The sequence below is a fragment of the Manacus candei genome, unplaced genomic scaffold (assembly GCF_025592945.1).
Source record: "Manacus candei isolate 608988 ecotype Guabito, Panama unplaced genomic scaffold, ASM2559294v1 h1tg000033l, whole genome shotgun sequence".
NCBI lineage: Eukaryota > Metazoa > Chordata > Aves > Passeriformes > Pipridae > Manacus > Manacus candei.
In genome coordinates, this window is record NW_026138081.1 from 1,228,100 (window position 1) to 1,256,006 (window position 27,907).

A 27,907-nucleotide genomic window follows, 5' to 3' on the forward strand; every position below is an offset into this window, starting at 1 on the left:
CAAGAAATCATGTCTTTTTGTTTTAAATGATAAATGTGCCTTTGTCATGAATACTTACAGACATTCCAAGATTTAAATCTGAATTGTCAAAGTGTAACAGCACAGCTTCTCTGATGTGTGACATTATTAGTGAAATAAAGAACTTTTAATTTTTTACAGGTGGGCCTTAAATATTGACACTACAAGGCTGATTTAGTTGTGATGCTGAAAAATTTTTTTTATCCACTGTTTTTCTAAGATGGATTGTTTATCAACAAGAGACAATCAGCTGCATGAGAGCATCTGTGGACATTCCTATTTACATGTTCCAAGACTGTCTCCTCATGTTTCATTATTTAGGTCTGATGTCTAGTTATCTCTTATCAAAACTAATAACATCTGAAGTACCAGGCTTCCAGTGGTCACACAACCAACATGAAATTTTCTTCAGTCTGACTAATATTATTAAAGACAGTATCTCTTTAAACCTGGGCTTTGTTTCAGTGTCTAGATCAATTACATCTTACGAATTCGTTTCAGTGAATGATTCCCTGCTTGTTTCAATAGATTAAATAAATCTCAAATTATATTCTGCACACTTTAAAGTTTAAAAACTAGTGAAAATATGAGTGTTCAGTCTAAAGCTTTGCTGCCATTCTTACTATGTCTTGATGCTACTAGGGCAGAAAGAGCTACCATATGGCTGGCTTCTTATTGTTGGAATAGTACAGTAAGTTAAAATGTTTTAGAAGACAGACACCTAGATCAGATTGTGTCAACTGTTTCTTTGTCTGTTTGTAGCAAAAATTGAATGTGTCAGGAAAATAGGCAATTTCATTTTAATTCCTACAGAAAGCAACTGTTGCTCGAAATCTCTGGGCTCACTTACACAAAATATTTTTTCCTGTATTTCTTTTCTGCTTCTTTATTTATTGTGTTCCAAGTATATCATGGTTGAATTAATTTCATGTTCCAAGTGCTGAAATGCTGAAATTGAGTCTTTGAAATTCACCATTTGCAATTTATAATCTCTGAAATTTACAAAATAGTTCAGAGAGGACTTTAGTGGGGGATCCCACAAAATTATTTAAGGGCCCGTGATGAGTTTATAATTGCAATATTTGGTAGTATCATATATACAAGACACTGCAATATTTAGGATTTTTTCAACTTTTATTGTTACTTACCTCAGAAATTTGACCACAACATTTTTTGTATAGTCCAGTTGATTTGATTCCAAGCTTGTTTAAGTTATAAAGTCATGTAAAACTGGTCACATTATTTATATCTCTTTATTTGGAAAGTGCCATTTATTTTAAAATAATGAAAATTATATATATTTCAAGCTCTCCATAGAAGAATAGTTTTGAAAGTCTAGTCTCATTTATTTGTTTCAAAAGGAGAAATATTTTGCGTCTTTTGCAAAGGACACAACACAGCCCAACAAATGAAGTGAGATTTTCTGGCATACGAAGGATACCTGTGAGTCTTTGAGACACTGAAGCTGTAACCCAACTTGAAGAAGACAATCATGGCAGTGAGCTTCTGTTCAGAGTTAATCAGCTGCAGAATTTGTAAACTGCATATGTGTCAAAGTTGAAAATGTTAGCACTCTGATAGAAGCTTGAAAAGGTTAGACCTGATAAAAGCCATCAGCAGTTAAAGAAGGTGATTTATGGGAATGTAATGACACAAAATGCCTCATTTATCAGTCTTATATAGATAGGTTAAGGTTTCTGTGTCATACTTTAAAAACTTGACCACTTAGAATTGTCAAAATAGGTAGTTAATTGCCCATCATACGTATCAGTTTAAATTTCTTTTGCTCAAATTTTTGTGATTTTACTGTTTTGCTTCTCATATGGTTCTTTTTAAAGTCATTCATATTTTGTATTTATTTCATATTTATTTCAAATGGTATGCTCAGTGCTCTGTTAGAACTTTTATTAGGTAAAGCTGCTGATTTGAATGCTGTCCAAATCTTTTGTTGATTTACAATTTCATTCAGCCTAACTGTAAGGAAAATAACTGAAGGTTTCATTTTCCTCTGTTCTATACCACTAAGTCTCATCAAGGGTTTACAACTTTCTAATTTAATCCTTACATTTCCTCTCCAAACTGAAATATGAGATTTAAAAGCAAATCCATCAATCGGTTTCCAGTTCCAGTCACTTAAGTTACTGTTTATCTTCATGCAAATCAAATTTAATCCAAAACTACCAGTACTGTTAAATGATCCTAAAACAAAATAAAAATGTTAGGAAAAATCCATGTCTTTGATATGAGGATAGCAGCAAGCAAATACTATATATTTGAGACTGACTGTCCACACTGCAAACATGAATAAATACTCATTAGGGAATTATCTTCAAGACATATTTTTAAAGTAAAACAACTAAAGACATTGCATTAATACTAAAATACAGGTTCAGCTGCCAAAAAAAAAAAAAGTGTGATTAATAAAGTTTGTAAGGATTTCTTTTTCTCTATCTACTTATCCTTTTTAAACTACTCCATCCTCCTATTTCTTGATCTTATACAGAATAGCCTGAACAGAATAATTTTAATTTTTTATATTAAAAAACTTACCTTTTTGTTAGCTTTCACAATTTATGGCCCCAACTGTATAGCATTCTGTTTGTTCAGCGATGACCTTCCAGGTTCGATTTAAAAAGAAGTCGGAAGCATTTGTCATGTCTGCTCGATCTTGTCCAGAGGTACCTATTGTAATTATAAAGGACTAATAAGGTTGTTTGTAATATAACAGTCTGACAACCCTAAAAAAATCTCCTGGAGAACAACTTCTCTTTTTTTTCCCCTATCTTTTCTTTCTTAAGGGAAAAAAAAAATCTCTTCTTGCTTTCTTGTGCACTGCATCTTTTCGAATTTAGATGAGAAAGCATAAAGAACTTACACCTTGAAAAACTTAACTTAGTTTTAAAAGATAAACTGTATAATTTGCTCATTTGTAATACCTTTTGGAAATAGTAATAATGTGACTATAGTACAGTTGCACCATATATTTAATTGGTGTATATAGAAGTGATGATGATGTACTTAGAAACATTGAATTCCTTTCACTGTGTAACAAAAGAAACCCACTTATTACTGTGTCTGTTGCAAAAATATGTGATACATTAATATAGTGATCTCTCTTATAAAAAAATCCAAATTAAAATCTTGTTTGTTCTGTTATAAGCATTATTAAAGTACTGCTGTAAGTGGGTGTTATTATAGTGGTATTTTTCATTACATGTCAAGTTTTTTGCAATTGACTTATGATCATTTTTCCCTTCATATGCCTTTGTCTTGCTTCCTCTCTTCTCTTTGCTCTCTCATTTCATCAGCGCCCAGCAATACCACATTTTTTTATGGGTGTCTGTATAAGGTAAACAAAAACCTAGTGAAATTTGAATGTTCAGCAGAAGTGTTTACCTCTCTTGTACGTAACAACACTGTAGTATTGTCAGGCTACCATACATCATTCAAATACTCTTAGACAGCAAAGGCAAAATCTTGACAATTTGGTAATCTCACCATGTGATTTCAAGAAGGCTTTTTTTCATATCTACAATTGAGACAAATTTATGTTGTATGTATTTATGGTTGTTAAACTCAAAATTGTCTCATTTCATTAATTTTTAACATTGTGCTCTCTTAATGACTATGAAAAAAATGTATTAAAATGCCTTAATTATAGGGCTAGAAGAAGAGAAAGCACAAGTCTTTTTAGCATATGATCTTTCAATTGTTCACTAAAGGATAAAGAGGGCATTCAAGCGTGGTTTAGATAACTGTCAGCAATAATAAAATGCAAGGTAGTTTCTAGAGCCTTTGAAGACCTTTCAGGGAAATAGATTTAATTAAAAAACAATAAAATGGACTTTTCATTTCAAAGAAATCCAAAATGTTATAAAATTACAGGATCCTACTGTATTAAGTGTAACGTATGTTTCCAAGGATGTGGAAAAATAACTGAAAATACTCTGCAGACTACACAGCAGTGATAGCTTTGTTTTGTGTGTGTTTATATATGTTCTTCCACTTTTAAAATATAGGCTATGAATAGCATATTAGAGATATTTCATGTTTTCTAAAGTATGTGATTTTACCTATTTGGAGTTTTTTAGTGTTAGCTTTTAACAAGGGTGGTTTTTAAAAGTACAAGGTGAACACTTAGCTTCTCAATTTAAAATTGTGTTCTCACGATTACTCTCAGAACAGTACAACTGCCATACTGACAGAAGTTCAGTTGCCTATTTCATACAGTCTGTAGGTTCCTACTCATCACAGGTGTCTGTCTAATATATTGTGAAAATGCATTTTGAAGTGTATTTCTGATTTCTGCTTTTTTCTTCTCACAGAACAAAAATTCAGATTTGCTAGTAATGTTCTTGGTTGTATGGTGTGTTGAAAAGTTTATTTAAGCACTTGTTCTGCATTATTGAGTTATACCGCTTCTGGCAAACTAGGACCAACTTAAGTTGCATGTGATCAGCAGTGGTTTATAAACATTGACTGCTGTCTTTTTAGAGTAGTTTGCACCCTTGCTTAGCCTCGTGCTTTCCCGAGGATATTTTTGTATGTTGTTTTCTCTCCCCCTGGTGCATACACATCAATTGCAGTGACTGGTTGATTTGTTGTAGCCAAATACCAAATGAATCTGTATGCAAGTTGTCTTCGCGTAGCAAGGATTTTTACAGATAGATCAACTTCACCAAACTACATTTTCAACAAATGCTAAAATTCTCTCAGTTTTTTAGTTGTAATTGCTGGCCCAAATACATTATAAAGCTTTTCATAATGAAAATGTGACTTCAATGTATAGGGTCTTGCTATATCCTCTAGTAAATTAAGTTTGGATAGTTAATTCTTATCAGTGTTCACTTTGTCACTGACTGATCATAGAAATAGAAAACATCTCTGTTCTTGGAGTTGGTGATTCTTCTTTTTAGAAAAGTAAGCGTTTGTTTTCTGCTTGCCCACATGCTTTGAACTGGAGTACAGATTAATAGCATAACTTCTGTGAAATACACTGGGCAATGACCATGTGAGAAAGATAGCTAAGATACTGCTGAAAATGTACAAATGTCTGGCATTGTTCTGCATAAAAATGCCTCACTTTATTTCGTTGCTGGGCTTCCTGAGGCTTGAGGTCTCAGAACTACCCCAAATACCACAGATGTGCATGGTTAGCTTTGGCAACCTTTCTGTATATAGTGTCCCTGTTTTTGAGAAAGAAGTGCCTCACATCATCCTGTCATTAAACTCTTTTCTGTTTTCAACTGGTTGTGTCCCTTTCGTTCCATTCACCCCTCCTGGTGTGGTAGGGCTATTAAGTGGTATAATGTTTCTGTAGAATATGCTCTACTATCTGATACTCTGTAATCTGAAATTGATGGTCTCCTGCAGAGTCATTAGTTTTAGTCACTTCTCTTGGGTTTGTAAGTTCAGTAGAAGCTCAAGTCAAATGTGAAGTCTTCTTCCTTTCCTTTTCTGCTAGTCATTTGTTTTCTGCTTACAGTTTTGTGTAGTTGGGATTTTATAACTGTTGCATACTAAAGATGACTTTATCAGTAAAGACTTGGTAAACGCACTAAGTTCTCACTGAGTAAAACTGTAAAAAATACAGTATTTTAATTTTGGCACAGTAATTTCTACGTTTTCATGGGATTTTTCTTTTGTTAAAAATCACATTTCCTATATCTGAAGACCCCTTCTTACTGATGATAATACTTTATTAAAACCAGTAAACTTTCTGTATCATTTCACTACTTTAAAATGCAAGATTTTAAAGTAATTTAAATTTTAAAGTAATCTAAATTGGAGAACCGAAAGCTTAATCTTCTGGTAGGACAGACTAGCTCCTTATGTAATTACCTAATAGTTAGCACATCTAGCCTCAATACAAGCTGAGGCTTTCATGATGCAAATAGTAAGATGACCAAGATAGAATAATGGTCTTCATTTACACAGTTATGCATAATGTTTCTTAGTAATTGTCAGGCATTTGCCTCTGGACAATGGACAGGGTAAGCGATAGTAGCTGTAAATGTAGCTCTGAATCTGATCCATCATTGATCTCTTTTGTATTCTCAAACAAATTACTTGTTTCTTCTATATTTGAAATTCACTACCACTAAAAGCCTGATATTGATTAAAAATATTGCAAGGTCAAACCTGGTTTTTTTAAAACTCAAGGTAAAAGACACTACAGATAGAGACATATGAATATGCTCTGTTAGGAAAAAATCTCTATTCTTGTAACAAAAGTATAAACCTAAGAACAGATCTTCTCATAATTCTCATTTTCTTATCACCATTTATAGCATGTCAAGGAAGAGGAAGAGAATCCAGAAGTACTGTCTGTGCTTTGGCATAAAACGTTATAAAAACAACATAAAGTTCCAGAGGTTTTTTGCCTGTGTTAAGAAGATAAAGGATAGGATTCTAGGAAATACACTAATCATGTCAAACTACCACTCAAATCATGCTTCTCTGTAAAATGTCCAGGGGTACAAGTTCAGAGAGAATGGTCTGTGTTCTCACTGTTTTGGAGAAGACTTTCCCAGTTGTAAAAGCACACCATACTGTCTTTTGTGTCCTTTGTTTTTCTGCCTCTTCTCTGTAAAATCATCATGTGGAGCTCTGAAAATTAATACCCTTACTTGTAGATTTATTTTTTTTATTTAATCACCACGGGACCAATAAGATGTAATAGTACTAGAACGCTTAGCCTGCTCAGCCTCTGGTCCCTCCTTGGCTTAAATAGACCTCAGATTTAGGCTGGGTCTATGGAATTGGCTCAGTGGGAGAATCCCCTTCATGTGCAATTCTCAAGAAAATGTCTGCATCATAATGTAGATCTGACCTCAGAATACATATATGTGTATATGAGTTTAGGTATATTTCATAGATGTAACTAAAATACAAAATCTAAGCATAATGCTATAATCTTATAATACTATTTTACTTAGCAATACTTTTTGTGCATATCAATAAAATAATAGTTAAAAATTGTGCCTTGCTGTTGATATATTTCTTGTACTTCTGTAATATTCTCTCCCTCATTTTGCTGTGATACATGAGTGAATGTGTCTGAACTGAAACTCCTAGAAAAATTTACTTTTTTAAAGAACAAAATATATTAAGACACTTTAGTTAGTTGCAGAGAAGATGAAAAAAAAGCTGTTAACATCATGGGATGTTGTTTTACCTATGGAGAAATACACTGTGCTTCATAAGTCTTTCCTATGACATGAGGAAATTTGTGTACAGCGTTGCGTTCAGTAGCTCACAGTGTCTGTTTTAGAGTATTAATTACCTAGTCAGATTTTGTTAGAGCCCACTGAGTTTTGCATAATTAAAATTGTAGCAACAGCTAAATGGTATGAGATGTGGAATGCAGAATCTTTGCTTTGCCAAACATTCTTCTCTGGAGTTTCAGAGAAGGAGCAGAGAAGTGGAAGAAGCTTAAAAGTCAAGTCTGACACATCAAAAAAAATTAAATTTAATTTAGATGTGTATTTACCTTTGTATAAAATATAAAAGTTAAGCATAATAGATTTTTCTGTTATGTTGGTCTCATGCAGCAGCAATAGTGTTACATGTCGAGTTAGTTTCTGCAGTAGTTGCTCATTTTAAAATGCAAAGCTTTAGGTTTGCAGTAATGTATAACTGTAGACTGGTTTCCGTACACCTACAAGTTAAATGTTTCAGATATATTATGAGAAAAGTTATTTATTGTCTAAATGCATATAACTAAAGAAATCATCATTGCGTTTGTACATCATGTGGCCATCATGGGCATCTACTGATGTGTCCAGCAGAGATTTAGTTCTGTTTGAAATCAGTGGAAAAAAGTGTGCTGTCCTAGGTGCAAGTAAGAATAAAGCTACCATCAGTACTAGTTTTGATCTATGTAATGATTTGGTCCTTTGGATTAAGTGATTAGATAGAGCATGAGATTCATGATTGTACTGAGAGAAACTTGCAGCAAATCCAAACAAGGACCACAGAGACAAAGAAGGGATTGGACTATTTTTAGTATGAAGAGAGACTGGGAGAGCTCCAGCTGTTTAGTATGGAAAAGAGCAGAATCGGGGGGGATCTTACCAATGTACATAAATACCTGAAAGGAAGGAGTGAAAATATGGAGGCTAGGATCTTCTTAATAGTGCCCAGTGAGGAGGGGACAGGAGTCTACAGACACAGACTGAAATACAGAAGAATCTACTAAAACATTAGAAAAACCTTTTTTTATTGTGAGAGTTGTCAAACCCTGGAGCAGTCTGTCCAGAGAGGTTGTGCAGTCTCCATCCTTGTACCTATTCAAAACCCAACTAGACAAAGCCCTGAGCAACCATCTCTAGTTCACCCTGTCTAGGAGGACTAGACAATCTCTAAAGATCCCTTCTTACGTCAACTCTTTAGTGTTTCTATGCTATTTTATTTATCGTTAGTTTTTTCTGTATTACTTTTTTTTAAAAGTCACAGAGGAATTGAGTTCAAAATAAATGGGAGAAAGGGAAATCTGAAGAGCTTTATTCCAGTAGATAGCTGCTATTACATTTAATGTTAGTTTTCCTAATTTAGATTTTCTGGTTTTCTTCAGTTTTAAGAATGAGAGAGAAAACCAGGCTGAAGAAAATGAGGAAAATATTTTATCTATCTGTAAACGTTCTTCTGAAAACTAATGATGAGCACTAAACATCAATATAATACCAAAAACTAAAATAATCACTTAAACTGAAAATTATGAAAGAATAATGTAAGGAAAGTAGTGAGAGGGAGGGCTTTATAAATCCTGTTGGTCTGGAGCTTAGTGATCAGTTCACAGACGGGTACACAAATGTAGACTTAAAAAGTTAGCAGTAACTACCAACAGATCCTAATATGTTAAAGGTTGTAATCTTCTGAAAGAAGTTGGTTGGCTTTCCTGTTGGCCCCCCTATCAACTTTAACCTCCAACCTTCTCCGGCATGTATCACTACAAATAAAACTACTGAGGTTTGACAAGAGGATATAAAGTCACTAGGCCATCTCACAGAGATCTCTACATGATTTTCTTTAACCTAAAGCTTAAATGAACACTGCTTTAAGTCAGGGTTTTTAATAAGAAGTCATAAACATTCACTCATATCACTTTAGTTTTAATAATTACTGTTTTAACAGAGAAGAGAAGAAATATACATAGTAAATTATGTTTGACAACTGGAATTTCATGGTTTTGTTATTGGTTGTCTTTGACTATTACATGAATTGCTGTTCTTCATTTTAATGTATACTTTTTCATGCATGCTGCATATGATACCGATATAAACATGGCATTTGTGTACAGTGTTATAAATGAATTTTTAGCTCTTGATTAAGGCAAACCAGATGACAAAAATAACTTACGTGTTTGTATTTGCCAATGTCAGAATAATAATCTTTAGATCTGTAGTCACCTATTATGATTTTGGCTTTTCTTTCGCTGTGATTTTTGTGTAACTTTACACAATACCTTTTAACAACACGGGCACTATGCAGGCCATAACTGCTAAAAGTTTTCCTTAATTATTCCACTCCTGCAAGCTGCCTATACAGTGTTTTCATTGTGCCAGGGAGCAGCCAGCCACAATATTACTGAATCACAGAACGAGTATTATTGATATATACCATTATTAAAGGTATTAATTCTTGCTGATTTCCTATTCTTATAAGCAGCTGATCTCTGAACAGACTGCACTTTACTGGAACTGTATTATGATTCTAAAATAATATTTCTTTCCAGTTCAAAACCATACCAATTCAAAATTAGGTTTTCTGTTTTGTAGACTTATTTGTGTGACAAATTTTGTGCTGATATATAATAATTCTTTTCATGCTTTTTGTTTCTTGTAGATTGTCATCTTTTTCACTCACCCATATATTTTTTTCAGAGCACTTACTTTAGGGGCTGTAAAAGCAGTCTCTTCTTTCTGAAGTCCTTCCTTTCTGTGCCCAAGTTCTGTTCCTTATATGAGCTCTTCATATGTTCATCTCTCAACAGACCATGCTTTTTGTCAAAGTCCACTTTCTGTGATTAGAAAAGGAATACTCTTTATTTGATGAGGTACATAGATCTTCCATTCTTAGTTATGCTTCAATGGCTTTTTAGGCTTCCTTCACAAACATAACTAGCAGATACCAGGGAGCACCCTTTTTTCCTAAATAGTTTGCCACACACTAGTCAGGTCTCAGTAGGCCATGCATCTTGCCTTTCTGCTGATTCCACTTTGCTAAAATATTAGTTGGTTTTCATCTATAATTTATTGAATATAAGGTTATTATGTAAATACTTTGCTGTTGTATATGAAATACACTATTGTCTGCTATCTGGGCCTTTTTTTTTTCATCTCTACTTGGACTGTATCTAAGTGGTCTGTAGAAAGTAGTTAGGGAAAACAAGCCTTCTGTATGTCAGTTTACATTCATTAAATGTATACAGGAAACCTCCTAGGCATTCTCATGTTGCAAGAGACAAATACTGATCTACACACTTGTCCTGGTGGAATGCATAGCAGGCTTCACTTAGATTTCTGGTGCTGTCTGTATCCAACTGTGGATGTTGCTGTTTGTCAAACTGTACACTACGTAAATTTTGGAATTTATATATTCCTGAAGGAATGAGGACTGATTGAATGGGGTTAAGGGGAAGATTTTAAAAAGCTAAATGTAGTTTAGTTATTTCTTTCTTCCAGCAGGACTTTAGACTGCATGAGTTAGTATAATATCAATAGGAGTATCATTTAGCTGAAAATGCTTTGTGAGAGAATTTGTTCACACCATACCTCTCCCCCATGACAATCTTTAAGTATTACTTGTGTTTTCCTCTGCAAGTGAGAACAATCAGTGTGATGTCAGTCTGTGTTCTTTTACTATTCCCCTTCGCATTTAGTGCCCACCATTTTCAAAAAGTGGGCAGGAAGCTGACTAGGGAGGTGACTTCTACCTGAGAAGACAGGTAATATGATTTAGCAAATGAATTAAAATATTAATATGTTAAAGCAAAAATTATTAACTTTGTTCCCTCTTTGAGTCCACCTATATTACATTCAGAAGACTGTTATATAGTTCACTAGTAAATCCAGAGTACAAAAAATTAGCTTTCAGGAATTAAAGGTTTAGCTGGTGCTAGCAAGAGATTTCTGATACTTCTCATGTAAACAGTATCAGCTACCACTTTACATATTGAAGCACATAGGAAAATGTTCTCTGTTTCTATAAAGTTATGGGATGACCACAATAGACAGGGCACCAACATCTGTCATGGCACTATAAAGGGATTACCTGTTGTATTAAGCTGTTACACTTACTCACTGAAAACTGCTGTCTGGACACTTTCAGTGTAAGAATGTATTCATGGTGGAAAAATTACTATAATCTCACCTACTCACTTAAGGCTTCAGGATTCATTCTCAAGTAACAATGTATATAGAAGTGGCAGAACTGAAATATGAGTATAAAATTATTAATTGAGAAGCGATTAAGATAGCATGTGATATCCATAGGAGGTGTTCAGAGAGCTTTGTAATGGGCACAATAGCAATGATTAGAAGAAGGAATGCTGATCCCTTCATGCATGAAATAGTTTATCCCACTATGGAGCCCAGGAAACTAATAAAGCTTCTGTGGACCAAAGCCACAGAGGCTTATTTTGGCCAGATTAAGACATTTGCTAGAAATGCTTGCCTTTTTTTTTTCATTTTGTTTTGCATGACTTAGGAATGGAGATCAGAAAAGGCAAATAATAAAAAGAATAATTTCAGTTACTCATCACAGTAGATCAGTGATTATCCTTGCTTTAAAAAAAATGCAATTTGAAACCATGATTGAAAATACGAAAGTAGTTACATTTACTTTTTTCATTTTTTACAGTGAATTTTAGTGACTCAAAAATGTCTGTGATTCAGAAAATGCGAGCATAAATTAATCTGGTACTGATTAGAAACCTGAAAATAGATCAGCAGAACATAAGGCAGCTATTGCACATATGTCTTCATAACGTCTGTAAATGTTTCTACATGAAACACACACATGAGGATTACAAAGTTTCTTATTTTACAAAATGTTTATACCATTTCAATTTACTCTTTCCTAGAAATGCTGTTCTTTATTTCCCTATCAGAAAATCTTTTACGAAAAGTAAATGCCATAAATATACTTTGGAATGCTAGACAATATATAAACACTTCTCATATTTCTTCTATGTATGCTATGTGTTTTTTCTTTCAAATCATAGTTTCCAAAATTAACTCTGTAACTCTCATTATATGTTGTTTGTATGAGAATGAAAAAAATATCATATGCTGTAGAAATTAAAACTTCAGCATTGAGTTGCTGATATTGTCCATTGGATGTGAATACCTTTAATTTGAATGTTGGAAGGAGATAGCATTTGTTTTAACCTGTCAGTATATAATTCCTGAATATTAGTGCCACATAATTGCTTTATCAAGAAGAATGCGAAATCTGATGACAAATTGAAAGCTTGAAAGAAAACTTTAGTGAGAATAAAGATTTGAATTGGTGTTCCATAATCCTAAAAGGAATTCTTCAGTGTTAATAAAGAAGTTTGAGAAGAAATTGGAGTAGGATTCATCTTTACTGCTTCCTTCCTTTATATTGAAATTCTAAGGAAATCTCTGTCTGCTGAAACTTAATATGATCCAGTATTCATTATTTAAGTTTTCATAGGATTTAACTGGACTAACTAATGAGTCATTTTTTGAGATAAGTTGATGCCATATCTGCCATTTTCCTGGAAAAAATTCAGGCAACAATCTTTCTGCCTTTTGCAGGTGTACCCATCCTTTTACCTAAGACAAACTCACACCATACAAAGATCAAATTTCAGGTGTTCAGCATAATTGTTTCCTAGTATTTTTACCAAGTGGAATCAAGTAGAGATACAAACATGTTATAGATGTGTAGCAGTGAATAACTGTATTAACTTATATGTTAAAAACATGCAAGCATTGCTTTGGCTTAAATTCATTCATGCAAATAATTAATGCATATTAATACTTTAAAAATATTTACATTTTCATTGTCTTCTTGATTCAAAAGCCACTTGGAAGCTGTGGGCCATGGAATGAAATCACAGAAATAGGGTAAAAAATCCTCAAAATTGTCCTCACACATTCATAGTTTTCACGTCTCACACTTCCCCCCCTCCCATGGTTAATGGCAAAAGGAATAGTATAACTGAGTTTTTTGTGCTTTTTTTGCGGCAAAGAAACTCCACCTTCAAATATTATCCTAATTCCTAAGAAATCCAGTTTCTTAAAGAGTAAGTCTGCAGAGAAAGAAAAAGAAATAATTAGCAAACCTTTATAATGTAATTTTTAAAAATCCTACTGTTGTCTAATGATGACTTTTGACATACAGTGCTTAATTAAACTACAGAACTCACGATGATTGTATCATTTTATAGCTATTTAAGATAACAGAAAAGACTTTGCTCTTACACAAGATGAAATATAAATACTCAGAAGATATTAAAGACTTTTCAAAGAAGTCTCTACTTACCTTGAATTAAAGAGATATTGACAAGATACATGGGAGACTGTATTTTGTGATTTCTGTTTTATTATGATTTTGTTGTTCTGAAGCAGAGTAGTTATCATCTAGAATGAAAGACATAATTTAGAACAGTTAATTTGGTATTTTATATCATTAAATCACCTTAAATTTGATAGTGCAATCATTTTTATTGTGTGAATATGTGTTTTAAAACTAAGCAGTATGGATTAAGAGTAAATTCTCAACCTTGATTTTATGCTTCTTGTTTGGAGATGTTCTGTCAGTGTATGAAGTGGCTTTGGAATGAGCTATTTCCCTCCTCTATTACACATCATTTTTGTTAGCATTTACTAAGTGCATTGAAACTACACCTAGAAATCCTAATAAAATGTACTAGAAATTGATGTAGAACAGGAGATACTTTGTCCTACAGAGTTTAATGTTCAAGTATAATACATGAGTCAACAAATGTTTACAGTGCAGTGCAAAGAGGCAATAATATTGGTCAGAATAATATTCACTGATCTGAGTACATCAGAAGCCTGCTAAATTTTTTATGTTTTGACAGCTGAGATATTTAGAGGAAAATAACAGATTGCTTTTGTTAATGCTGTTTGAGAATTATTTCTAACCCTGAGAGGCAACTAGGGATAAAGGATAAAGGTGGTTTGCCAATTCAATGTGGAACTTGACAAGTATGCTAGTGAATGGAGAGAGATGATAAAAGCGTGCAAGGCATATAGGTCTTCCTGTGTAACGGGTCTTCCACTTTCCAGGCACAAAGAAAGAAATTACATACATAAATAGTCACACAGGTTTTTTTGCAGAATTGTTTTGGATGGAGATAAACAGAGCAGACTGCACTGATCAAGTTCATAAAAAGGTACTTTGCTGCAATACACAGAGGAACTGAATGCTTTTAGGGGGATCTTATGTGTGTAGATGAAATGAGAAAGTGGAAAGTAATATAACAATACCCTGAAAAAGTATTAGCCAGGTTTGAACATTTTAGATATGAGGGGCTTGAGAGAGAACTCCAAATGGAGACTGATGAAAGGGCTATAGGAGTTTTTAATAGCTGAAGATGATCATGTTGAGTATAATGATTAAGAAAAAAGGGTGAGAAGAATAATGAGTGAAAAGCTCCATTTAGTTATGTTGGTAATTATCTAGTTATGAAATACACAGAATAAGTTGTCACAGTACAATCACTGGCAATAGTTTGAACTTTCATGAGACATACTGGTGGGAGTGGATCTCATCTGTCATCCCATATGTTTCTGACCTGTGCACCATGAAAAGGGGAGGACTCAAGTGTGACTTTGAGAGATCCATCCTAGGTCCGTATGTCCTTGTTGTACCTTTAACAGCAATGAAGTTTCATAATGCACACCACATACTCATAAAGAATTATTATTTCTGGAGGATCAGGAACCTATATCCCAAATGGAATGCGTCAGCAGACAGGCACCTCTTCAAGCCCTCTTGTGATGTTCTCAAGTTCATACTGCAAGATTCTACCCATAAATGCAATGCAAATCTGCATTTCACAAGACCTGTGGAAATGCACTGAATCAGTAGGGTAGATGTACTCACTGAAGTTGCACTTAAATTAGAGTTTCTAATTTAAGATAAGATTCTTCTTTGTAGATTTAGAGAGACTATGCTCAAAGCCCTGGGGAACTCCCTTGGAGAGCTGTAAAAGAGATGGAAAATCATCTGTAAGATGTGCAAGTCTAAAACAAAACCCAAATATCTTGCAGAAGGAAACCCATTTTCAGACTGAAACCTTTCAAGAGAAGCGGACCTGTGAAACCCAGACTAAAGGAGTACATCAAGTCCAGGGGAGGTTTTCATGTGCTTCTGCCTCCAATACAAGTGATACTGACTTTTACTAATTGAAATCATAGAAATATGTTTTTTCGTTTGTATGGAAAACTCAGACAAAAGTAATTAAACTCTATACCTTTGTTAAGAGATAATTTAATGTTCTAGTTCTTGCTTATTTTGGAGCAACTTTTCTGTGGCGTATCCAATCTACAACTGATATACCATCCTGAACTGTGACCTGATGGTTAATAAACTTATAAGCCTGGAGGTTATGCTGGGCATAGAAGATGCAGGAATACCAAGAGAAGTATTCTACCAAAACCGTACTGAGTGTAGCCAGAGTTGGAAGGTAATAATCTTCTCCCTGTGAGAGGTCTAGTCTGCAGGTAACAAGTTTTTGTGTCTACCATCCTACTTTACAAGTATTGGTTTTGTTCTTTTCCCTGTCCCCACAATGGTAGTGTTAGGAGACCGTATTATTTACATTGATAGGGAAACAATAATGCTGCCATTTGACAGGGTTCTGGGATGGGAGGGTGGGTTATTGACATGTTTTTGATCTAAATTATGATACTTTGACTCCTAGGCCTGAAGATAGACTCTGCAGTGTTTCAGAAGAGAGCTAAGAAAACTCTCACTTTGAGAATTAATGAGCTAAAAAAAAAAAACTTAAAAAATTTTAAGGAAGGCAGTGAAGGCAATACAGGGAACTTTATGTTACATTACAGATGTTACTCCCACCACTTGATCCCCTTTTTTTCCTCTATTCATAACATAGACTGCCCAAAGCTTAGGACTTACAGACTTTATGGAGGTACATTTTTGCATATTGAAACAATTCTTCTGGTACCACAATGCAGTCATCTGAATTCTGATTCTTTACAGGCCAGTAGTTAGTATATGATGTTACAGGACAAAGCAAATTCCATTGACATCAAATTCCATATAAGAATATAGCAGACATAATCTTAGAGTTAGCAATGGGTTTTCATTGTTGCCTAGCAAAAGATGCATGATGCCTTTTTCTGTCCTTACTAGCACACTCAGATTTCTCAGTTCTTTTGGGGCTTTGATAGAATTTATTAAATCAACATGACGCACAAACATCTTGATAATACCAACTCTATAGGTTTAATATTGCTACTTTTACCAAGAAGTTCTATTACCTCGTTTCTCAGGTCAAGAAAATACTTAAAATATTCTTAAAAATTTAAAGTATATGTTGACTCTGTCATGTAAACTATCATGTAAACTAATTTTTCTCTTGGAGTTTTTAGAACTATTTGCATAAGGTGTATATCCTTAATGTACTTTAGAGTTTCCGTTCTTAAATCTCTGTCTAAATACGTACAATGGGGGAAAATTGCCACTTTTTAAGAAGGAAAAAATGCTTTCTGATTTTAGGACAAGCTTCAGCTGGACATGACTTACATTCTGAAAAGTTCATGCTCCTAAAAAATGGAAGAGAAAAATAACCTACAAAAATGTTTGCAGGTCAGCATTCTTAAATAAAAACTTGGAACATATGAAATGATCTTGTGCAAATAATGAAAATAAAGTCAGGACAAAACTAGAGAAAGAAGAGAAGGAGAAGAAAAAGGATAGTATGGGGATAGTTAGTATATGAATTCCTGTTTCTGTTGTTAACATGAATTTAAACCAGTCCTATTACAAAACTTGGAATGAGTACATGTGGTTGTGAAAGTGTAGCCAGTCTCTTTAAATTCAATGTAATTGACTCCTTTGATCTGTATGTATTTCATATTCTTCCCCTCTGTAGAAGAGTAAGAATTTAGATTTTTTTCAGCAGTTACCTCTGTCTTCATGCTTCGAGATGATGTTTTCCAAAGTCCAAGTGTAAGGCCTGTTTATTTAAAGTTTAAGAACAATACAACTGTTAGTATTTCATTTGAAGGAGGAAGAAGAAACACAGTCCCCATATGAAAAAAAATAACATGTTTTCTCCACCTTCAAAATAAAATCTTAGCAGAACAGCAAAACACACATAATGTTACTTGCCCAGCAGACTGTGCAGGATTCCTGGGCTAGAACAATAATGAGTTTGGAAAATTACAATTTTTGTATCATTCTCTAGATGAAATCATTGCTTTGCTAGAGACAGTGAATAGTTAGCCACTAACTGCATTGGGCTGTGATTTTATCTCCTTGTGTCAATGCCTCCTAATATAATCTTCCCTCCTTTGTAACGGCTTGTTTGCCAGGCTTGGCTTCTGAAACACATAATTTTGTTCTTTAGGGATGGCTAGGAGTCTAGTAATTCAAAAGTTCACAAGCAACCTTTTAACTCAAAATTCTGAGTGTCATAGGTGCTAATAATGTATTTGCGTACTCTGGGATTGATTGTTACTCATGGTCAAAGCTTTATATTATAAATTAAATTCAATCTGATGATCTTGTGTTTCAGAATCTAAACTTCGTTTTTAAAGTTTTACAAGAACTATTTCATTGGAGTTATACTGTCTTGTAAAACAACTGACTGAAATGCAGTTTCATAAATCCAAATTTCAGAGGCATTGATACTGAAGGAAGTATCAAAACCTGAAGGAAAGTTATTCTGGAAACTACAAACACTCAAACATGAAGTGCCCATGCATTGCTTTGGTTTTATTTATCCTTTGCAAAAATGTGGATGTTTCATGCAAAAAATTGCATCATCAATTTTTAAATTCACAGCATTATTCATTTCATGAATCATATGTGTAACTTAAAGGTTACTATGGTAACATTGTCATGCATTTTTCAGATACTTTTAAGTAAGGACTGTGTAACAAAGAGATAACTAATAATCGAAGTACTGTATGCAAAGTAGGTGAATTGGTGTTACGACAATTTGTGGACCCTCTTCAGCACATGGTGATTGGTTAAAGTTCCTAACTGAAACTATTTGCCCATGATTTTTGTTCTTAAGGCATTTATATGCATATAGTGGAATTTCTGAACGTAGCTATCAGAAGTGCTTATAGATGTAATGTTACTGTCTTTGAAACCTCTTTATTATATTACCTAGTGGAGATAGCACTTGGGGATGCAGTGGTTTAATGCATCTAGAGTTTTTTTAAATGTGGATGAGACAGATGCTTAATTCTGAAAATGCAGGTTGAACAGAATCAATTATGGAACAGGATATTGTAAGAAATGAAAAGGTCTAATTTTGTCTCTTCCAGGATGCAACTGTTGCAGGTTTGGGTAGAAGAGGAGATTTGCTTCTTAAGATATGTGAATACTTCATATGCAATTTTTAACCTGACAGGCTAAACTGATTTTCTGTTTCAAAATCTGAAGTTACAGGAGATATAACTTCAAAGTGAATAGAGAATCAGAGCTATGTGTATCCCTCCTATATGTCAGAGTTTAAGTGCAATGTTTTATGTATACAGTCATCATGACAGTTAAAAAGGCTATAAAGAAAAGCAATTATATAATTGCTTTAAAGAATTAAGTAGCACAGATAAAGGCTTTTAGAAACTACAGAACAGTTTTAATAATTATATCACCTGAAGTCAAGCTGCAAAATTATGTCCTAATTATTTGCAATGAGTAATTATCTATAAAGTTCTGAGCTTTAAAGATGTTATGAGAGTGTGGGGGAATTCTTTGATTTATTTTTTTTTCCCACACACACTAAAACAATACCCCATCATTTTCTATTTTAGCAGTTTTCACAACTTAAACATTAAATTCTTATTGTTGCTTTCTGTTATATTAGTAGTGTGTGTTTTGCAATTCTAATCTTCACGTTTTTCTTTCTTTATCACCGAAGTAGGCCTTTTGAAGCCAGGGAATTTTTCATAGCAATATTGACAGTGTTCGCATTTGCATGATGACAGCCAAGGAATGGAGCAGTAATTTTTGAAATTGCAGAAGTATTTAGAACACTGATAAAAGCTGAAATATATTTTTGATGGATTGAAGTTAAGCATACATGATTTTTCCTGCTGTCAAAAGGCTCTGAATTTAGTGAATATTTGCCTGCTGTGAGAATGCAAGATTAACATCACAACCATCACCCGGGCACCCAAACCCTGCAATTTAATAGCTTTTTAGGTTCTTTCCTTTTTCTAAACAGCAATTAATCTCATTTTAGTACAATTTTCTCGTTTCTGAAGTCGCTCATTGAATCGCTGTTTTGTTCATATTTGGCTTCAGCTCCTCTGCATAGTCATTAAAGTCCCAATTAATGTCACCTTTAGCTGAAGAGTACTCATTTTTATTGAGAAAATGACAGTTGCTGCCATGAGTAGTGCAGTGTAATATACATTAATTGCCCTGTAACACTGGTAATTACGAGTTTTTCAAGCCTCTCAGTAAACTGTCATGCCTAGACAAGACTGTGCTAAAATAGATTACTCATTAGGGAGACCTGTCCTGTTTTCTGGTGGGTTCTTAGTGTTGGTTTAAAAAAAATCTTGAGTTTGAACAAATAGTTGCCAAAAGCAATTTCCTACAACAACATGTCTGTGTTCAGTTTTCCAGCCATCACTTAAGCCTGCGGTCAGCAAATAGACAGGATGCTGTGGACTCTAGAGATGTCAAGATTTTAGTGTTTATTTAGGTGAATCACAAGGATAATCTTAGCAATATGAAATTTAATGCTTACTATTGTTATTAAAGCTGCCTTTTCCAGGGTTGTGTTTGTAACAGGTCTACATTTTAGAAGAGCAGTCAGCATCATCAATATTTTATGCCCCAAAAGACTTTAACACAGTACTGTAGACTGTTTGGGGAGTTAGAATTACTAAATCTAGTCTCATGTTGTAGATTATGTGGAATAATTATCAGAATTTTCAGGAGCTGTATGGCATTGCAAGATGTATATTTTTTTAAAATTAGAAAAAATATGTGGAAATAATTTGGTTCACAATGTCACCCTCTCTTCAAATGAAGCTTTGACACATATTGTTAGAAGACCCACCTGCTGATTGACTTGGGATATGGTGGGAAGCAAGTTCTTAATTTCAAAAGGAATGTTATTTCACTGCTTTCTTTTTCTGTCACTCTCATATTTTATGTTTGTTTTTAAGGACAAGATAGTGTCTTTTAAAGCTCGTTGAGGTACTGAACTGACAAAAGAAAATCTTTGTTTTATCTTTGTTATAACACCTGCTTGAGGCAATCTGCTCTTCCTTGCTCTTTCTAAATGAATTTTGTCACAGCCTTTCATATTCTTCTGTGGTGACGAGCTAATGAAAGTAGATAGTACAATTTGTGCTGACCAGGTAGCAACTGCCAGCATGCAGCTGAGGATAGTTTAAAAAAATAAATAAAATATAGTGTTATATCACAGATTTATCCATTACATGACATTAATAGTGAGAAACCTTGGTGTGTTTATCTATTTGTATTGGTGTGCATTTATCGAATTGTTTATGACAAGACTAATTGGGGTAATTGTAGACACTGAAATTACCTGTCAGCTATATGTAACCACACTCCCTTTCTTTCTGACAAATGATGACAACTGAGGGACCCCGTAGCATTACTCATGATGGCTTTTCGAGTGGTAATAAGGACAATAGGGGCCCTGGCTAATTTGACATGGACAGCCTTCACAACAAGAAGCCAGCTAAATGACTTGTCAGTAGGGGAAAGAAGTCAGAAAAGTAATGGAGTCCCCCATGGCGCTCTGACAGGGAGATGAGGCAATTTCAACAGAAAGTGAAAAGGCTTCAGTTTGTCAAGTATTTAGAACAATCAGAGAACAGCTAGAGGCTGGAACCTGACAATAAATTTGTGAACCATGGTAGCGGTTTCATATAGGTCAGTTATTTCATAATGGCTGTGAAGCTTTCAGAGGTTTCTGCTTTTGTAGCGTACTTCACATCAGCCAACTGGTGCTTTGTCACCTTAAATTTGTGCTTCACTTTACACAGTAGGACTAATGGTTAAGGTTACAGAGGAACGGCAGTGTAAGACAGCATGATCTGCAGACACCAATCTGTTGAAAAATAAACAAAAATTTAGACAGTAATACTGTGATTGCATCTATTACAAGCTAGCGGTGTTAACATGTTTTTTATGATTTTAGCGTGCACCCTTTTTATGGATAAGGGAAGTACTTTATTTCTCATGGACAAAACTAATATAAAACATAAGCCTCTGCTTCTATCCTTTCACCCTACTGTACACAGTTAAAATTTCTTAAGGTTCATTTCCTACTTCTTGGTTTTGAAATGTATTCCAGTTCTACAGTTTTGACAACTATTGAGACACTGTTACTGATGGTACAAAAGGAGAATTTGTGAAATTATTTTTGAGTGCTCAGCAGGAGATGATTTTCTTAAGGATTTAAAAAAAAATCACAACCTTCCAGAATTAAATACCAGTTCTGTGTCTCACTGATAGGAGGTCTTTTTATCTGTGGCTTTGGGAGTCTGTTAGGTTAAGGTTGTTGGTTGTTTGTTTTTTTTCATATCAGTGGTGCTTACCTGTTTATTTGCATTGAGATAAAAAGTCAAAATATGATTAAAGCATCATTTCAATACTGCACTGTACCTTCTGAATTCCAGATGCAGGCTTCTGAATTCTTTAAATGTGTTTATGGATGGAGCACAGATTTAGTGAGAAGTATCAACTTGTCCTTTTTGACCATGATTGTTTTGTTAGAAAATAGGATTGAATATATTCATTTTAATGTTTTACTTAGATTCTGATTCCCTCATTTTACCAAATATCCTGGTTCTTGCAGATTATAAAGTTAGTGCAGCAGCTGTTTGTTTTCTCTCTTGCATAAAGATCTTAGAATAGAACCTTTCTGTGCTATTTTTAAAAAATAAGTTTGCTTTATTGACACAGATCCTGCTCTCCACTTACATCCATTATGCTTTCCTCATTTTTTTTTGGAGTTATGCTCTTGCTCTTTGTTTTATCAGTCAGATTTGAAGGAATCTTAATTTAGGCCAACCAGGAACTTTACCCTTGATTCTCAGTATCTGAACTTATCTTGTGTCATAGTGATTTTGCCAAGAAAGTATCTTGGTAAGTTGAAGGAGCTTGTCATTCTGCATGATGTGCCCTTGAATCAGAGGTTATTAAAACAACCCTACTAGGTGATCATTGAAACATGGTATGTCCACACCTGAATCTCCTTTATTCTGGTTGCCTGTTGTACATATGTTCATGTAAGTTTGCCATATATTCTACTATTCTACCTAGTTATTTTCTAGGAAGTTTCTCTAATAGAACCAAAGAAATTATGAACATATACTAAAACATCTATTAACACATGACCCTATGGCTGGTGTCACTGCCAAGGTTTTGGGTTTTTTGATAGTGGGATGGCCTACGTGGCACCAGGCTGGCTGACATCAGATGAGATTCATCTTTCTCTAGGAGAAGAGAGAGTCTTTGCCAACAAGCTGATGGAGCTCATGGACAAAGCTTTCCCCTCTTATGATGGGGAAGGGCCTAAGATCAGGCTTGCCTGTGACAAGCTGTTGGATGACGTGCCAAGGTTAGAGGGATGAGGTGCTTGCCCTCTACAAGAGAAGTTGCCCTGTAAATCAGAGATGCATTGAATATGGAGAGCTATCTCTGAAGAATAACTACAAGGAGGTGAAAAACTTATGGGTTAGAACCAGAGACCAAGGCAACAAACAGAACCTCATGGTTGGTGTCTACTCCAATCAAGGCTGCCCAGTCAAGGGAAGGTTATTGATGAATCCTTCCTACTCCAGCTACAGAAGCATTGTGCTGGCTCTCATCCAGTTGGGGGACTTCAACAACCCTGACATCTACTGGAAAAGCAGCATGGCAAGCTGTAGGCAATCCAGGAGACTCTTGGAATGCATGGACGATAACTTCTTGAGCCAGCTAATAGACAGCCCTACCAGAGAGGATGAGATAGTGATGGTCACCAGTGCAAGTGAGCTAATCAGGAACATCAAGATTGGAGACAGCTTGGGATAAAGTTATCATGCGCTGATTAAATTTGCCGTCCTGAGGAATATGGGTCAGGCAAAGAGTAAAGTCAGGACTGTGAATTTTTAGGAAGTCAAGCTTTCAGCTCTTCAGGGAGTTAGTCAATAGGACTCTAGGAAACTGCCTTTGGAGACAAGGGAGCAGAACAGAGTTGGCAGATCTTTAAGGATTCTTTCCATAGAGCACAAGATCTCTTCATCCCCAGGTGTAAGAAATAGGGCAAGAAAGACAAGAGACTGGCTTGGCTGAGTCAGAACCTGCTGGTCAAACTAAAGGACGAAGCAAATGCACAGGTAGTGGAAGCAGGTGCAGATATCCAGGGAAGTGTATAGGGATGCTACACAGTTTTGTAGGGATGAGGTCAGGAAGGCCAAAGTACAGTTGGAGCTGGAATTGGCAAGGGATACAAAAACTAATAAGAAGGGCTGTTACAGGTATGTCAGAAAAGGAAGGTCAAAAAAAGTGTGTCTTAAGAAAGTAGGGATAGTATTTCAATGGTAACAGGAATTTGGGAGACTCACAGTGTAGTGGCAATACCTTGATCTTGTAATCTTGCTCGTAACACCTTTTATGTCTTTCCTTCAATAAGAGATTTCATTACGAAGTTTGATTTAGGAGATGTTTTCAGTGCTTTTATCACATTTAGTTGTTCATCTTGGAGGAACAGGATTTCTTCATTTTTAAAATTTTGTTCAAGACAAATGCCTGTTTTATTTCCTACAAGAGATATTAGTACTTTGGATGACTGACAGAAGTTATGCCTTGTGGCAAGAAGCATATATTTGAGAAAAAATGAAGACAATTTCATTCTGATTGAGGAAATAGAAGAATATTTCATTATGCAGTGGATTAACTAAACATTATAAAAATCATAGGATTAAAAAAGTCATGACAAAATATTCTTTATAAAAGTTGTATCTAGACTAGATAATAGTTGTAACAACTTGAAATCAATAATTTTCCTCTTCAATAAAAGGAAAAGGGAAAATGCTGAGAAAGTTCTGAAAGGCATTAAATAGATAAATCAAGGTTTTGCATTGAATTTGAGTGGAGTAATGGAGACTATTTTCCATTACCAGACCTTTGAATACTTGTCAAGATTCTGTGTTGCTATGTACTTATGACTTTTCATAAATATTGTCATTATATAATGGTGCATTGGCCTACTGTTAGTATTTTCAAAAATGTAATATAAAATCAGTGAAGAATTAATTTTTTTTTCTGACTGAAGTATAACCAATACAGCCAATGACAATCTCAATTCCTGCAATGAATATCCCTGGAATAGAAATGCAGAACAAAATCATTTATACCAAAACTGCAAACAAATCTTTGCATATCAACTGTTTTTCTAATTCAGCAGATATTGCTGCATGGGCTTAGGGGATGTGCATAGTTCTGAGTTTCCTTAAATGTGAAATCTTCTGCAAATATAAAACCCTTTCCACCTATACTCTGCCCATTACTTTGAATTCATCAAATTATAGTGAATAATAGATTTTCATTCTCATGACTACTAAATCAGATTTTTTTTTTTAAGTTGACAGCCATTAGGGAAATGTCCTGCTCTGTCCTATTCCTTTATTAAATTGTAGAAGGAAATGTTTTTACAGAAGTACAATACCATGTTCAATTTGTAAATTCAGAGCTCCCTTATACAAAAAGAAAAAGTTTAAGAACTTTTATATTGTGTAATTCTAACTGCCCATTCTACATTCTTGCAATGTATTTATTTATTTTATTCCAAGGAAGCAGTCACTCCCTGTGTCATTACAGGTATAAATAAGTGATGCAAAATCTGGGACAGTATATAGATTGAAACATAAGCAGCTTTACACAGAGAAGAGGTAAATATGTTTAGATATGATTAAACTGCATGTAACCAATGCTTTGAATGTTTTCACTGACAGTTTTAATTGCAAAAGAAATACAAATTATGTGAAGTGCATTTCCTTAATATGTAGTCTTAATATCCTCTAAACCATCTATTCCAATAAGTATAATAACTTTAATTTGCTTTCTCAGCATATGTTTTCTTTCTCTGAAAACTAAGGAAATAGGTTGACTATGAATTTAATAGACACTAACACTCTAAAATCAGGAGAAGCATCTTCCAGATAGAAGGAGAAAACAACAGAAGTCACTTTTTTTGTCTGGTCCTCCAGAACAAGAAAGAGATGAAGTCAGCATGTTCCATGCTTAGATATGAAAAAGAGATACAGTCTTTTTTTTAATGGAAGTTACTTTAACTGTTCTACTTCCCCTTTTTAGTTTCTTTAACCTAGCAGTGTCATCTTTGGCTAATCCAAGCTGAGCAATTTATTTCCTAATCAAGTTTCCATCTAAGTCTCAAAACTAGAAATGCAAGTGATAAGTATATGTGTGCCAAAAATATAGTTAGCTAGTTACTTTATAGGTAGTTGAGATGGAAGAAATATATATATATATGTAGATACATTTATTGGTAGGGCATAATTGTAAAATAATCGTATATAATCTTCACACTTAGTAAGTGAAAATCAGCATGGGTATTACAAGCATCCTTTCTTTATTACCAAATGTAAAATCTCAATACTGACCTGAGATACTGGTAAGTTTCCCTGTCAGTTTTACTGCACACTTGATCATTCCATAACAGCCAAAAAGAGTGGATGCATTATGGTTTATACAGAGTCCAGATTCATATGTTATGTCTAGAGTCACATGTAAGTACCAGTAGAAGGTGGAATGAAATAAATTAATCTTGTTAAATAGGGCATATATGAAAAGTCTATCCTAGTTACTGTATATAGGATTAAACTGTCATTCCAGCAGCTGGCAAAGCTTGTTAATCTAATACTTGGAAATAATCAATACAGGTATTAGTGTAAATAATCTACTGCATTTAGAAGTATTATTGATAACCAAAATGCCATTTGCTATTTTTATTTGGTTTTATTGTATTTAGATTGTAATTTAACTACCATCTAATTAGTTTTAACTTAGCTCAATTGGAAGTAGCAAAACCTACTTATCTAATAAGTGACACATGTCATAAAGAAACATACAACCTCCTTATTTCCTCTAGGTCAGTCACGCATGAACTAGTGAACTGAATTTTTGTTTCCCTACTTTTTTGAAGGAAACCAATGCAATTGAATTTGTCCTTTCCCCCTCCCCAAATCAAAACATAGAGACAAGCTTTTTTTCCCCCTAGCTGTATTCTTAACTGTTAAAATATCCTAAAGCACTTGATCACATTGCATTTTAATTTCCAAGTCATGTGTTGTGTTAGTGAAGTGCACATGTTCCTGATTTGAGCTGAAAATTCTCAGTCTGTTTAGAAGAACACTAGGCTGGCACAAACAAGGTCCTTGCTAGGTCAAAGGCCTGAAGTTGACATCTTTCTTAAATCTTGCTTTCATGAAAACGTGAGAAGCACAGGTCAGGGCAACTAGCTGATGGCATTGCCTCTTACAACTGCTGATTAGATTAGCTCAACATTTATCAGCTACACAGATTCTAACACTTAACCTTTTAACTGAAGAGTTTTGATGTATCCTTATTTTTTAATGAGGGTATTATTGTCCCAAAGTGTCCCTTAAAGCTAAAGGTTTCTTCTCCCATTTAACTGACTAACAGGTTTTAAACACCTTATAATTCAAAGTGTGGTGTTTATAATTGTGCTTTGTTTTGGGGGTAAAGATTGAGTAATTTTGCTCTGGAACAGTGTTTTGCTAAGTAGTATTATTTTATCTGTTCAGTTCTAAGATTTTAATTATATCTGTTCCATTTACCTGGATTTCAAAATATAATTTATACTTGGCTTGAGAGCTAATTGTTTTTTATTCTAAATCATTAACTGATAAATATTTACAATTGGAGTTCTTCTAAGAAAATATGCAGTAAGTTTCTTCTATGGATTTACTTATCTGTTACTCATTCTGAGTATGGACCCTTAATCACCTGAGTTTTGAAAACTAATTCACATCTTTACAAGAAGCAAAGTTGCCCATGATTCCACATCTAGCAGTCTAGATTCAAGGTTTTCCTTCTCTGTTGGAATTTGGGGGCTAAAAGTGTTATATTTTGTCAGTTACAAGTGTGGGCATTACAAAGCGCTGCAACAAGTACTGTCACCAGAGACCTGAGCTAATCCTGAATTTACAGATTGATTGGAATAGTTGCAGCTCTTGCTGTGAGAAACCAGCGGATAGGTAGCAAACTACCATGATCATGGCAAATGCAAGATGATACAATTTCTATGTAGGCAACATTGAGATCTCAGTGCCATACTGAGGTGATCTGCGGATAGCTGGGGACTGTAGGCACTACTGATCTGTGTTGAGGTCTTCCAAGTCTCTGGAATGGCTGGAACAGATTGCTGCAGTGGCAAACCGTGACTTAACACTTGGGATATTAATACCCTACATATAAAGAAAACTGAAATAACACTGTGAGTATTCTCTAGTATAGTATCTACAAATGATATAATATCAACAAGAGGAAATAAAAGCAGTTGATCACAAGAAGTTTTTCCATATGACTTTTACCTGGGAATGTTTCTGTTAGGTAGTAACATTAACTGACTTTTGTCCACTGTGGTTTAGTTTCGTAAATCCTGACAGCCAGT

General features: G+C 34.4%; 1 protein-coding gene across 5 annotated transcripts in view; it reads left to right on the plus strand.

The window, feature by feature from the left end:
• The window catches only part of CDIN1 (CDAN1 interacting nuclease 1), a 124,726-nt gene that overhangs the window by 71,065 nt on the left and 25,754 nt on the right, over positions 1-27,907 (plus strand). Inside the window, exon 12 of one of the 5 annotated variants that reach the window (XM_051791820.1) lies at positions 160-27,638. The exons of the other annotated variants lie outside the window; for them this stretch is intronic. Coding sequence (XP_051647780.1) covers positions 160-196 — 37 coding nt within the window. The 3' untranslated portion in view covers positions 197-27,638. Of the gene's footprint in view, positions 1-159; positions 27,639-27,907 lie in introns of those variants that run through there. 5 annotated transcript variants of the gene reach the window in all.